The 15,464-nt window shown below is 38.3% G+C and overlaps 1 protein-coding gene across 1 annotated transcript in view; it reads left to right on the top strand.

Annotated features, from left to right (window-relative positions):
* Positions 1-922: 922 nt before the first annotated feature.
* psme4b (proteasome activator subunit 4b) overlaps positions 923-15,464 on the top strand; it is a 47,641-nt gene continuing 33,099 nt past the window's right edge. The window contains exons 1-9 of the mRNA XM_042508344.2: positions 923-1,206; positions 3,661-3,801; positions 8,921-9,037; positions 11,678-11,722; positions 11,914-12,063; positions 12,772-12,835; positions 13,988-14,062; positions 15,040-15,162; positions 15,262-15,354. Coding sequence (XP_042364278.1) covers positions 1,013-1,206; positions 3,661-3,801; positions 8,921-9,037; positions 11,678-11,722; positions 11,914-12,063; positions 12,772-12,835; positions 13,988-14,062; positions 15,040-15,162; positions 15,262-15,354 — 1,002 coding nt within the window. The 5' untranslated portion in view covers positions 923-1,012. The remainder of the gene's footprint in view (positions 1,207-3,660; positions 3,802-8,920; positions 9,038-11,677; positions 11,723-11,913; positions 12,064-12,771; positions 12,836-13,987; positions 14,063-15,039; positions 15,163-15,261; positions 15,355-15,464) is intronic.

Here is a 15,464-nt window from a genome sequence, read left to right as displayed (position 1 = left end):
TAGACCCTTTTCTCTGAAAGTAACCAGACCAGACATCTCAAGGGGCTTTGGCATTATGCTCTCTAAGCCCTCTGCTGTGAGCAGCAACCTTACTTGCTAGGCAGGCCAGACAATATCCTACAATTGCTGCACCACTCTTAAGCATGCGGTGGTCAGAGAATTACATGGGCTTTAAGTAAAAGGATTTACATGGAAGGGTGCACAGTAACGCAAGAATGGAGAAGGTCAGGGACAAAAGGTGTCAAAAGACAGCAAGGTAGGATATCATGGGCAGGACCTGTTGTTAGGGATTTATTTACTGGCACATTTCAGTTTACAAATAAATAAATAAATGCTTCTCTGGCATGCAGCCAAATCATACAGATATGAATTTGTTTGCTTAGCTACATAATGAAGATCAATAGACAGATAAATAGATGTTGATTCACTTAAGCTCCTTATTTGTCCCAATAACAGCCACAGTGGGTCAGTAGAACAGGAGAGGGGCATTAATCCAGTTATCAGGTCATCCTATTCTGCAGATTAGCTTGCAGCACACACATAGCATTTCTGGGATTTGTAGTCCAGAATTATGTCTTCCATGTTGCCTACTGCCCACACATGAAAGCCTTCATAAATCAAAGACTTCTCTCTGATTTGTGCTAAAATCAAAGCCTGACCACAGAGTAATGCATCCTATCAGATCTTTTTTTTTTTTTTTTACCTCCTATCGTGCACCACGGTGTGTGCACGAGCCACCTGCCGCCCCCCCCCTCCTCTTGTACCTGTGAGGTGTGAAGTGAGAGGTGACGCAGCTCCTGACACTGCAGCTCAGAGCTGCACCGGCCCCGCGCGCTGGCTCGGGGCTTTGCGCAGCTCAATTAGCGTGACACACTTTCCCCCGTGATCGCCCGCCTTCCGCCCGGTCACTAAACACTGTGGATTAAACTCTTTAGACGGCACAGCATTCATCACATACGGAGGAACAGGTGCTTCTTTACTTTTTTTTACGCACACAGCAGAAAAGTGGAATATGACTGTGGATGGGGATGTGGCGGGGTTTACCCCCCAGAAGGAGATCGTGTATAACGGCCTGTTGCCTTACTCTGACCGGTTGGACCGGGAGGCCACGGAGCTGCTGGCGGAGATAAAAGCGAACCTGTCCAGAGCTGTCCTCCTCAGAGAGCTGTGGCCCGGGGTTGCCTTCTGGTCCAGGAAACTGTTCTCGTAAGTTTTGAAGCCCTGGATGTGCTCTAGATGCAAGCAAACCCATAATTCCTTATTTAGTGGGCTATTCATACCTGGGGTCTATAGCAGGGGCCAACCGATATTGTTTTCTTTTAGGGCCGATACCGATTATTCGTCGAAACTGAGACCATAACAAATATATGAAACCCATAAGCATTTACAATAAAAATTGAAATCTTTTTGTCAACTTGTAGAATTTGGAAAATAAAAAACTCCAATACAAAACTTTGTTTGGATGCTTTTAGCTAATGTTTAATCAAAACCTTAAACATATGCAGCAAGTTCCCAGCAACCTTTTGTTCACAGAGTTAAGTGAAAATTTAAATAAAAATTAATAAATAAAAATAGCTCCCTAAGGTTTTACTTATTATAATTATTTACGCATCAGTATGCTCATAATTTTAATGTTGCAGTAGATTAAGGTGCAGCTAATTGTATTTATTTTATATAGGATACTGCTGAGTACCTTAACATATGATAATAATATATTGGTATATTTTGCAATAAAAACATAAATCTGCAAAGTAACTTGCGAATAAAAGCTATCAGATATTTCTAGTGGGGTAAGAAGTACAATTTTGGCCCCAAAATGTAGTGGAGTAGAAGAATAAAGTTGCATAAAATGGAAATGCTAAAGTAAAGTACAAGTACTTCAAAATTGTACTTATGTACAGTACTTAAGTAAATGTACTTAGCTCCTTTCCACCACTGAAAATGTCAAAAATATAATATTATTCAGTTTGCTCCTTTTATCCAAGGAACAGTCATAAACCCCAAACACTCTACATTTATGATCAATAACAAAGAAGCAAATTCTCACTTTCAAGAGAAAGGTTTGACATCTTTGCTTGAAAAATAACTGAAACAATAAACTGAATACCAATATGGTTGGCGATTTTTTTTTTACTCCACTGATCAATTAATTGTCATTCATAATTAGTAATTAATCATTCATCAGTCTGAAAGGCCACAAACATTTCATCTAATTTAAATTAATTTATCCATCTTGTAATTTCTTTTTTCTTAAAATGAGTCAAGCTCTCCTGCATAAAAGTCCACATTTCTGATGTTACAAATCTTAAAACCTAACACTGAACCGAAGACTTTTATTTCCCTGTTAGCAAAATGTAGTTCACCCAACTCAATCAAATAACTACATATTTCGACATAAAACCCACCTCTGCATGAAACCACATACATATACACCACTAACCTTTACTTAACTCCAGTGCTCATAAGACAAAGATTATTTGTCTGAATTAGTCTTGCATTAGTGTTAAATTAATACTTCTCTGGCACAGTAACAACAAAGCCAAAATTAATAAGCTTCATAAATGTGTAATAATATTTGTTAGATGTCAACTATCTGATATACATTGCACAGTGAGTCAGTATTTCTTTATATGTGGCCCAAGGTATTATAAATGTTAACCCAAATATTGATTATAAGGTCTTTAGAGCTATTACACTTTAAGAAACGGGAAATGCCAAAGAAAAATCTGAGAATATTATCAGCTTAATATGAGAATTTAAAGAGGTGACTTAGAGGAACACTTCACCTAAACAAAACGACCATTTCCATATCAACTATGCAATTAATTCATGAAGAAAACATTCAACAAAAAAAACACAAATTGAGAAAATTCTTGATGATTGGAGTAATCAAAGTCTGGGCTTAATATTAGCAAAACTATATCTAAACATCAGTTAACAAACTCTCACACAATTTGTGCAGTGTAAGCCAAGTCTCATTTATCTAGCCGTATGCTCAGTACTTCCCAAACACATTTTTGCTAAAACTTCACCATTTAAAACAAGTCATTAACAGTCTTACACATGGACAAGTGGCGTGCTTGGCCATGTGCGTGTGTTAATATTTTATCAGATTTTCATTTCTTCGTTTGCCCTGGTGGCAGGCAAGGAAAAGAAAAAGTAAAAAAAAAAAAACACTTGGTGAGTAATTAATATATATATGGTAATTTTTTTGGGTGAAGTGTTCCTTTAAGACAGCATCAGGCCATCATGTGACGTTAAGTAATAACTGAAATGTGTCTACTTTGGCTTCAACTTCATTTATTCTTTATTTAACCATAAAGGTCCCCTTGAGATACAACATCTATTCTGATAGGTAGTATGGTCAAGATAGGCAGCAAAACAAAAAAATTCATATACAAGTACTATGATAGTATCACTAAAAACATACCAAAACACAACAGATACAAAATAAACAGGATTCAGGGGCTAAAAAGAACCATGACAAATTATGGCACTTGTCAAAAAAAATCACATTGTTTTTAGATTCAATTAGGTTAAGATTTCACTGGGCCGCCGAGGCTGTGTACTTACCATGTATTGAGGATATGGGTCAGCTGCAGGAAGCACCAAGTGATCATCTGTTAAGTGATGGCCATTTGTCCTTACCTCTTCCCTCAGGTTTCTGAAGCTGTACGGCCGCAGGTTCAGCAAAGAGGACCACATTCTCTTCATCAAGCTGCTCTACGAGTTGGTCACACTGCCGAATCTGGAGCCTTACATGATGCAGAGCTACGCCAGGCTGCTCATCCAGCTCCTCAAGTGGGTCTGACACAAACACACAAACATAATTACAACTAAAGTCCAGAGGACATCATATTGAAACAAACTTGTTATATTTAGTTAAATTATTCTTTATCCATTGAGCTCTTTAAAAGAAATAGTTTGTACTTTATAATGATGAATACAGACTACCACTGCCTGCTGACATTGGTGAGTAATTTCCTGCCATGCAGGCGCAGAACACACATGCTAGTTGGCCAATTGCTGTAGTCTTTGCAGTGTGTTCAAGTGCAACTTCTTGGCAGAGACACAAGCAGGCAATGCAACAGTCAGCCTTAGTTGACGGTATTTCTTTGATGTCGGTTTGATGTGTCAGAGCTTTAAAATTTGATCAGCAGCATCCTGCACTAGTTGAAGCTGAGCCATTGAGGATTTACAGCATGTAAGGCATGTAAACAATGCAGTGTAACAGTTCAGGTGTAAAAAGTGGAAAGTCCATTAAGTCAGGAAAATAGAAAGCTGAATTGCTTTTGTTAGTTATGTTTTAGGTGTTAGTCGCAAGATTTAATTAGACTTTTGACATTTAGTTTAAAATTTAGCTGAAAAATCAAATGTGATACTTAGATTTCTGGCTGTATTTTATTTTAGATGCAATTGGACCAACAAATGCCAGATGATCACTGAGATTATTACTTCTGTCATGTCTGAGTTTAGCTGCAAAAAATTACAAGTCATCCATTTCTCAAAAACTGTTGTTGTTGTTGTATCATCAGCATATCAGGGATAGGACACTAATTAAAATGACTTGTTTCTATTCTTTCTTGCTTTCTATGGAAGCATAAAAAGGGAAAACAAAATGGGACCAGGAATAGATCCCTGTGGCACCCCACATATCAGTGAAGATGAAGATGAAACTAACAGAGGGAATCAGAAAATTATCTTTTTGAGAGAAATGACCCATTTAAAGGTCCAGTGTGTAGGATTTTGGTGCATTTATTGGAAAGAATGGCATATAGTATTCGTAGCAATGTTTTCATCAGTTTATAATGTCCTGAAAATAAGAGCTGTCATGTTTTTGTAACTTAGAATGAGCCGTTTATATCTACATAAATATGGAGCGGGTTTTCTGCTAAGTCGTGATCTTCTTCACTTGCTGAAAACAGACAAACCTAACACTGGCTCCAGAGAGGGCATTTCATATTTTGCATCAGCCACCGTAGTTGTCCTACACACCTTGAACATGAGGAGAAGTTTCAGTTCTGCAGCCTCACAATTAGATGCCACTGAATCCTTCACACTGGACCTTTTAGACTACTGATGAAAATGTTTTGATCAGCAGTCTTAACAGCAGCACTGAGGTTGAAAAGAAGTAATATCAAACATTCCCCCAGCATCAGCACCCAAATGCAGTCACAAATGTATGAAATGTCTGAGCTCCTCGCCCTCAGGGACAGGGTGAGGTGCTCAGACATCTGGATGGAGCTTGGAGAACGACAGCTTCTTCATTTTAATATAAAAAAAAAAAAAAAGGTGGTTCAAGCATCTGATCTGGACGCCTCCCTGTGGATCTCAGGGCAGACCCTGATCATGAGGGACTGCAAATCCCATCTGGTCTGGGAATGCCTCAGGATCTCCCAGGAGGAGCCGGAGGATGTAACTGGGGAGAAGCACGTTTGGGTAATCTGGATTATAGTACGCAGCACAGCAGAGTAAAATAACTATATGACTAATATAAAATGACATGAACTAAAAGTTAGTTTAACAAGAAATGACAGTCAGATTTTTTTATATATTTTTTAAAGCAATAAGAGCTTTTGACCACAGAAGGCTGCAGCCTCTCTTGCCCTTTAGTATCCTTTAACATAATGAGATCAGCTTGGCAGGTACACATCACTGTGCTACAAGTGGTAGGCTGTACTAATGTCAAGTCCCATGACGTGTTAAAGTGGATTTTTCACTTACCTCTCTGCTGTTTGGATTGCTGCCATTTGGAGCTTAAGACAACCTGCAGATTTGAGAAACAAAAGCAAAAGTAACTCAGAAAGCATTCAGAGAGCAGATACCTCAGTAAAGGCTGCATAGTCTCCTGAATGTGTTATTTTAATTACAGAGAGGCATCTGCTGCATCAAAATAAACCGTAATGGATATTCATTCAAGGAAGTGCATGAGGGGAATTCATACTAAAAATAGCAACATTTTAAAAAGAGCTCAATCTTAAAATCTGAGTACAAAATGCATCTGGCAATACTGAAATTTCAATAGATCTTTAGTTTGAAATGGACAACAATCTTAGCCTGAACCACTGCCCAATATTGAGATGCTGTCTGTGTTGATGGAGTGAATATTAAATGGCAGTTTAGTTGGATTTTTAGGCTATAACCATATGACTCACATGTGTGATTTAGTAGTGGTTACAAAAACACATGACGTACATATGAAACACTCTACAAAGTCATAGTTTGTGAGGACACAAACCAGTGGCACTAGAAGTATTTTCACACAACAGCATTGAACAGCATTTTAATGTGGTATTTGATATATGTGATGATAATTTTAACTTTTTTTGTAGTTCAGTAGTTTATTCCTAACCAAGGGTTCATGCTCCCTCAAAGGGTCATAGAATACATTTGGGTGGTGATTAGATGATTGATGTGGTAAAGGAAAGAAGAATAAAGACAGTGTGTCTCTATTTGTTCTGTTTCCTTTTCTCAAATCTTAGGTTGTTGTTTTTTTGAGAATAATTGAATAAATTTGACTTCTTAAAGGGCTAGTGTTAAGGATTATATTGCATATAGTGGTGAGGTTGCAGAATTGACATTCAGAACTGCAAGCATGTACTGTGCCAAGCATGTAGGAGAACAACGCTGGCTGATGTGAAATGGCCCTAACTAGAGCCAGTATTTGGTTTATCTGTCACATATCCCAAAAGAAGAACATGAGACAGATAACCGGAAAAAAAGTAATGTCCCACCACCCCTTCTTGCTGCTTTTAATGGCATTAGTATAGGACAATGGCATGGCAAAAAAAACAGCCAATAAGAGTCTCTAAAACAGCTGTCAATCATGTCAAACACTACGTGAACTGAGATCAAACTGTCAATCAAATATACTGAACAAATATAAATCAAGATTCTGTCACTGTTTTGCCTATTTCTAACCCCAGATGTGTCCAGAAACATATTTTAGTGTCCTGTAAAAGAAAGTTTATGACCTGCCCACCATGTTGGATACAGTGGACTAATGTACCAAGACGCCGCTCATGAGCTGGAGAAAACTCTCATTTTACAGCTAAACAGCACTCTAAAATATGTGTCTGAAAACATTTTAGGTGATAAATAAGCAATGCACTAATAGAATCTTGATTCATATTTGATCATCATCTAGTATGACAGCTCTTTGGAGACTCCTCAGCTCTGAGGCAGAGAACTATGACTAACAGATTATCTGTCTCATGTATTTATTTGTCTGTGTGAATACAGTGAAAGTCAAATGTGACAAAAGTTAATTTTATAAACGACTACATGGGGCACCCAGTAGCTAATCTGGCCCACTAGCGAGCCCCCTGCAGCTCTTTACTGCATGTCGTCCCCTCTCTCTTCTCCCTTTTACACTTAAACTGTCCTGTCAATTGAAGGCAAAAAGCACAAAAAATAACCTTTTAAAAAAGTTACCAACTGCAGCTTAAAGGCCTCAAAATAAATGAATCTATCTAAGACGTTTAGAAGGGGAATCGCTCTTTTTGATGGAACTGTTAACAACTCATGGACATCTGAAATGTGACATTGGGCACCAACTAAACGTCTTGTTTAGGAGCAACAAGCCAGAGATATAGGGGTTTTATGACCTTAATGTATTTTTTTATGTTTTGAAATTAAACTAGTCAACATAACTGTCAGATAAATGTCTTTCAGTAAAAAGTCAATTTTTTCCCTCTGAAATGTAGTGCAGTAAAACTATAAAGTGGCAGGAGATGTAAATACCCAAGTAAAATGCAAGTTCCTCTAAATAATACAGTATGGTAAGTAGAGTTTTTGGGTAAATGTATTTACTTACACACCATGACATAGTAAGTAAAAAGGACAGTGAAGTATGTTCGTCCCAATAGTACATTTATCACTCTTTCAGCCCTGACCTACATCGTAACTGCTGCTTTTGTCCCTCAGATCGGATCAGTTACCATAACAGCGACTGCAGGATATTCTCCAGGATGGTCACATTCATCACGTCCCATTTATCTCCACTTGATTTTCACATTCATCACAAAACAACATCTTAATGTAGATGTCATTTTTCGGAGTGTTTTCCATTAGAGGCACAGAGAAAGATCTGGGCTAACCGTATATGAAGTACCAGGTCTCAAAGCTGAGAGATGAATTTGATACTTAACATCACGCATCAGGTCTCAATTGGCCTTTTTTTTTTCCATCCCACGCACTTCACCGCCATTTCCCCGATTGTCTCCTTTTTCCTTCATTTTTCAAGTCTCCCCAATGAGAGTCTTTTAGATGAATGAGAGAGGAGACGACAAGAGGAATGTGAGGCTGTGGAAATTGTGCATATTCTTCAGTGCGGGGACTCTCAACCTTTCTACGGGGTTTTATTCCTATAGAAAGAAGGAGAGTACAAAGAAAGCAATGTGAAAATTTCTCAGGAGGATTAAAGAACCTGCTCTGCTTTAAAGCTTATGAAGTGCTCATCAGTTAGTGTGCAATTTAAAAGCTTAACGGGGTGTTTGAAAAATCAAGAATCACTGTAAAAACTTCATGGCGTGCTCTTCATTTTTCTCCACGGACTCCCTTATAGGAGGGTGTGCATTATTTCCAACCAGCCGCGTCTACACCTGCAAATTACTAATGTCTGCAGCTGTCAGTCCAGTTATGTTTTACTGAATACAAAGACTCACAGCGCCGTGTTTGCAGACATGTCTGGAAGTTGGCAGTCATCATGTTGAGCGCAGCCCGCGAGGTAGTGACTCATTTTCCCACGATTACAGACTCCTTTCAGACACCCTGTAGTTTCTCACTTCAATAGAACATTATTACCATCATTTCATCTTGACTGGGGTTTAAATATCAAAGAATCTGACTGAAGTCCTGAAAAATACTTATAAACTGTCAGTAATTGGCTTTTTTTTTTTTTTTTCTTTTTTAAATACAGGAAGAAGGAACTGCTGTCAAGGGATGACCTGCAGTTGCCATGGCGACCACTTTATGATCTGTACGAGAGGGTCGTGTACTCCAAAACTGAGCACCTTGGACTCATCTGGTTCCCCAAGTATGAAGTTTTACCTTTACACTGACCTGTTATAAAATGTTTAAACACTGTACTTTTACTGTTTATGTACCTCCTATCCAGTAATTTACCTTTTTTACACATTTTTTTTTTAATTCTAAGAGTTACTGACTTCCTAAACCTTATCCTAAGTGTCTATCTGCATTTAAGGAAAAGTTTGATTTTTGGGTTAAACATGCTTTTTACCTCTTGCAGAGAGTTAAAGGTATATATTGATACGATTGTTATGTATGTGCACTAAATATGAAGCTACCACCAGCAGCCAGCTAACTTAGCTTAACATAAAGACTGACAGCAAGAGGCAACAGTTAGCCTGGCTCTGTCAAAAGGCAAAACAACCCACTTAAAGAGACAGTTCACCCTAAAATTAAACATTTATATTTTTCCTCTACATTATGTTGCCTTACCTTAGAACAAATGTAGACATCCTTGTTTGTTTATGCACCCCACAGCTTAATCCAAGAGAGACACTTAGCTCTGTTTATGCAAGGTTTAGGAAACGGGATAAAACACACTCCGTTCTTAAGCCTCTCAGGATACCTCGTATCAGTGTTGCATTTAGCCCGTACGCATGGTTTGACCATTTTTTAAGTTTTATTGCATAAATTTAAATAAAACCGCAAGAAAATAAAAAATTCTGATGCTTTTCTATGGAGGTCTATGAGCAGGATGTGCAAGTGCACTGTGTAGCTGCACGATTTGATATTGGCTTGTGGCATTTGAGGGCGAGGCTTATTGACAGGTCAATTGTAGATGTGGGGTGTAGAGTACATGGCCTATGGGTAGGGAACATGTGCTGGATAGGGGCTGTGGTTACGTAGTCCAAAAAATTAGGTGTCATGTCTTTTCTTAAACACTTTTTCATGACCTTGATCAAAAACCTCAAAAACCTTGGTTCTAAAAGAATCAGACTGTACTTACACTAGGTTCCATAATTACATAACACAGGATGTTTTTGGCATGGGTCTACTGCGGTGAAAGTACAATATTACGAATATGGACGACCAAAAGTGCATCTAAGATATTTTGCCTGACGTGCCCATCATGTTGTTTATGTAGACATGGACAACCCAGTGAAAAAAACTGCTTGATTACCAAAGTTTAAATTGAAATAAAATAAGGAATATAGCTTACCCGTCACAAAGTCGAGTCAAAACGGTTGTGACATTGAGAATGGTCGCTCACCCTCCGCTGTCTCCTTTCCTTTCGTGAAGGATGGTCCAGTGTATCCTATGCTAAAGGAGATAAGAAAGGAGGCAGTGAAATACCTTTTCTTAGCATTTAGAGAATTCGATTAGCTCTTATCACGGCTGCCATTTAGATTCTTCCAGGTCATTTCACTCATTCAGGAACCATCTCATGCAAAAAAGACTATTGGACTGCAGCCAGAGACACAGTGCCAGGCCTGACAAAACAAAGAAACAATGAGACAGTCCGACTCACACTTTCCTAAAGAATTTAGAGAGTGATTATGTCAGATAGCACTGAAACGATAAGTCAATTGTTTCAGGCTTTCAACCAGAAGGGAGCAAGAGTCTTACCCCCTGACTGTTCAGTGGAGCTGCTCTGTGGCCAGATCCTTTCAATAAATAATGGTTAAGAATAATGAATTATCAAGCAAAGATAAAAAATATATTCTGCTTTATGAAATATAAGGGTTTCCATCTTTCTCTCTTTTGTATCGCTCTAAATTTATGACATCATGGACTATTGGGATCCAACAAAATATGTCATTTTTAGATGCTACTCTGGCCTTTTTTTAAATATTATTTTCTAACATTTTTTAACTTTAAAATATTAAATGGATAAATAACCAACAGTTTAATTAATGGTGAAAATAACTTCAGCCTGAACTTTAAAGGGTTTTATTAAGGGTGGGCGATACATCAAACATACTCAGTGTATCGCAGCTTGTTGCGTGTCAGTGTTCTTTGGTTTTGGTTTTTTTTTTTCCTCTTATTTTCAGGTAATTTTCTTGTACTATTCCCAAATTTCTGGGTCATTTATTCGTAAGTTGCACATTGCCTTCTTCCCATGTTTTTAAGAGAAATCAAGCCCATTTGCGGAGGTTTCAAAGGGTTAAAGGTGCTGCGGTAACAGTTTAACTCGCTGCTAACTCTAACATCAAACTGTTGACCAGAAGCTTCAAGTCCACAGCAAAAACATCAGCACTTCTAGATGAGCTGGATCCTTCAAAATAAAAGCACCATGGGTTCTGCTTTGATTTATTTAATTGTAACAGTACTTTATTTAACTTTACTATAACAATACTTCATTTAAAGTTGTTGTAACAGTACTTTATTCAACTTCATAGCAACAGTATTTTATTAAACTTTATTATAAGAGTTTGTTTTTTTTACTTTATTATATGGTAACTGTAGTTCATTTAACAATTTTAAATTTTTAGTAGTTTATATTAGTTTAGACGGGATTTCAAAATCTCAAGATATATATCACATATTGTAATATAGCCTAAAAATAATGTGAGATTTTTCTAAAGTCATATTGCCCAACCATAGTTTTTATCCTTGATGATGCCGTGTGGATCTCACAAGACAGTAAAAGCAAAATTCCTTTACAAACACACCCTGACTCACACCTCCTCTCTCTGCTTGTTTGCAGCTCAGTGGACCACATTTTGAAGGCTTTGATCAAAAGCTGCAGACTGTAAGTCTCATCCTCTGTGATCATGTAATTTGTGCACTGGATAATGCGTTGCTTTGATCTCCAGTTGAGCTGTGTGCTGTAGATCAATGTGTGTATTTGTATCTCCAGTCTGTCTTTACTTGTCTGCATCTATTTGCACTCATGTCTGTCCTCGCTCTGAGTGTGTGTGTGTGTGTTTGTGAATTTCACAGGTATTTCCCCGCATCATCCACAAAGGAGATGCTGGATGAGTGGCGCCCCCTGCTGTGTGTGTTCGACATGGTCATGCAGAAGGCGGTCAGCAACATGGAGCTGTTCCTGCCCACCATCATGCCCCCGGAGGAGCACAGCCAGGGCTTCCTGTAAGTGGGCCAACTTGAATGACTCTGTTTAGGAACAGGATCATATGCCAAGTGCAGCTTGTCTCAGCCAGAGCTGACACAAAGGGTTTATAAAGTTTTCACAAGCATCCTTTGTTTATTTATAGAATAATATCTGCCAGCAATAAAAAGGAGAATACGTTGCATTAATTGCCATTTTTGGTCCAGAGATGGAAACTCTAATTTGGTTGGCTCTTATGACCGTGCATTGCCTTAAGCATGTCATGAATAATCCCCTTTTTTCAGGCTCTGCAAGCATTTACACCTCTGCACCTGGGAGTTTCAATAAATAATGTTCTTTTTACATTTGCAGTGCTTCCCCTCTCTTTTGTTTTGCTAATATTTTGCTGCCTTGGAAAACCCTTGCCCCCCTCACTCTCTGCACCCTTCATGGTGTTGTTCCAGCTACCAAGCCTCTTCACAGCGTTCACCGCATTCTTCAGTGTGTTAGCCCTTTCACAAGCTATTTGTCTGGATTAACTCTTGGATTCATCAGCAGTTTCCGCACAGTTTCCACAATACATCATCTTTAATACTCTACTTTTCCGCTTCAGTTTTTCTCTCACTATCCTCCAGAATCAACGAGGGAGGGAGTGAGTTCATATTTTGGGGGAACTGGAGATGGATGGGGGGAATTCAGCTTCAGGTGTGTGTGTGAATGTAATGTTTTGTTTGTGTGTGCGTTTTCAGATTGTGGTTTGATGAATTGATGAGTCTTTGGACATCAGTGCAAAATCAGCCGAGCTGGGAAGGGGTAAGATACACACACACACGCAAGCATGGACGGATTACTGAACGATAACAGAGAAACGACACAAAATGACCTCAAAGGGGCAAAAAAATGACCACAAAGAGACAAAAAAAACAATCAAAAATGGCACAAAATGACACACAAATGGCTCGAAAAAGGGGCAAAAGAACCACAGAAAGACACAGAACAACAAAAAACAACCACGGAAAGACACAAAACAACAAAAAAAAAACAACCACAGAAACACAAAACAACAAAAAACAACCACAGAAACACAAAACAACAAAAAACAACCACAGAGAGACACAAAACAACAAAAAAAAAACAACCACAGAAACACAAAACAACAAAAAAAAACAACCACAGAGAGACACAAAATGACTAGATAAGAAACAATAAAAAATACACAAAGGATACTTCAAAGGGACACAAAAGAACAAAGAGACACAAAGCAACAAAATTACCTCAAAGAGGCTCAAATAGCTAATAAAGAAATGCAAAACAGCAAAAAAACAAACCTTTAAAATAAATCGACAAATCCATCAGAAATGTCTGTGTGTCTTGCTTGCACGTGAGGTGGTGGGGTCTCTTACATATTTGTGCTCAGGGGCCCGTCATCTCATAATCTAATCATGCATACAAACACAACATAACTGGTGTTTTCTTTATTATTTGACACCTAGTTCACTTTTGGAAGTTAGAGTCTTTGTGCAAAGTTAAATGAAGTTGAAATGAATGAGAAATCCACCTCTCAAATTTCTGTGTAAATCTGCAACAGCAAGTGGTGGATTTTTAAAAACATTTTTGAGCGATTGAGCAATGACTCACTTAGCTCTCCAGTTTCCTAAATATGGACGGAGTAATTTGGAATGACACACATTGCCTGACGACGATGATTGAAATGTTGAAATGTTGTTGGAGTATTGGTCGGTTTCCACTCAGCATGCATACAAGATTTTCCATTTGTGCCTCCGCTCTGCGCTCATGCAGCCTCCTGGCCTGAAGCAACCTGGCTGTGCACACTTCCTCCTACCCTCATGTCTTTTTTTCCTTTTTTTTTTAAAGTAGCTATATTTAATTCTTGGAATGACGGCCTTCACTTCTGGGAATGTTCTTTGTACTCGCAGTGATTGTTTGTCTGATGTTGTTTTCCAGCACCTAGTGAACCTGTTTGCTCGCCTCGCCAACGATAACATCGGATATGTGGACTGGACCCCGTATATTCCCACAGTGAGTCATTAGGAGGATTATCAGGGTTCCCACAGTCATGGAAAAACTGGAAAAGTTATTGAATTTCACAATGACATTTTCCAGGCCTGAGAAAGTAATGGAACTAGTAAAAATCATTGAAGGGTTTGAAAAAATAATGGGAATGTGTTGTGTGTAATAAATTAAATCACACTGATGTAATATAACTGTGAATTTATTTTCTGTAGTTGATGACATAATGTAGCTTTCATTAACGTCGACATGTTACAATGTTTTGCTGATGTTTTGCTTTTGTCTATGTGGTCATCACATACGTTTCTTTATTTTCTCCCCACGTTCCATCTCTCCCTTCATTTGTGCCCACTCCGCATGTCAAATCACTTCTTAAGCACTTTTGGCTCAGGGGATGGGCATAAACTTTAAATGGCTTTATTTTGTTTATATTTTACACACCTTCCAAACCTGCGGTATGTTTTCTTACATCTTACATTTACATTTTCATTTTTGGCAATTTGTATAAAAATTGATTTTTTTAACACTTTTTTTTCTCCTTTTTTCTTTTTTTTTTGGGCAATTTTTATAGAAAACCTAAGACTTAAGTGTCTTATAACTTAAAAGGCATTTTTTTCTTTAATTTTCAAAAGGCATGTTTTTTTTGTTTTTGTTTTTTTAAAAAGACAACATTTATCACAGCCAGAAACTGTAAAAACAGAAATTATTGTTGGATTTTTACATTTCTGACAGTTCTTCACCATATCATGTAGGATGCTGAAATTCTATTTAAAATTAATTTTACAGGTTTGAAAAATGCCAGCCCAGTGGGGCAGGGGGAAAAATATATTTTGTGTTCTTGAAAAGTTATGGAAAACTTTTGAAATTTTGTCCATGACATTGTGTGGGAACCCTGTATTATGTGAATGTAAAGTACGTCTGTTTGTATATTTTACCGGGGACCTCTCAGTCTTGTATGTGACACTACACTGTATGTGTGCATGTAGATATTCACCAGGATCCTGCGGAGTCTGAACCTTCCAGTTGGTGTCAGTCAGATGGTGGCACCTCGGTATCTCACCAACTCCTATGACATCGGACACTTGGTGTTGTGGATCACAGCCCTTCTGGTACACACTCTGCAGACTTTTTCCACCTAAAAACACATAACAAATATATACTTTAATTGCTGTTTAATTATGGTTATTAATTCATTTGAATGGCTGCAGGGAGGACCAGGCAACCCTGCACAGAAGAAGCTGACCTGCCTCTTCAGCAGCATTGCCTCCTTCTACCATCCCTCCAATCATGGTCGCTGGCAGGTGAGCCTCTCTCTCTTTCACACACACACACACACACACACACACACACACACTGAGTGAGTCGTGAGCACATTTTCAGCTGCTCACTGTCACACTCCTTTGATTTATAA

Source organism: Plectropomus leopardus, chromosome 19 (genome assembly GCF_026936395.1).
Source record: "Plectropomus leopardus strain MGB_pleo_1.0 chromosome 19, ASM2693639v1, whole genome shotgun sequence".
Taxonomy (NCBI): domain Eukaryota; kingdom Metazoa; phylum Chordata; class Actinopteri; order Perciformes; family Serranidae; genus Plectropomus; species Plectropomus leopardus.
Note: the sequence above shows the minus strand (reverse complement) of the source record. Positions and strands in the feature narration are given on the sequence as shown.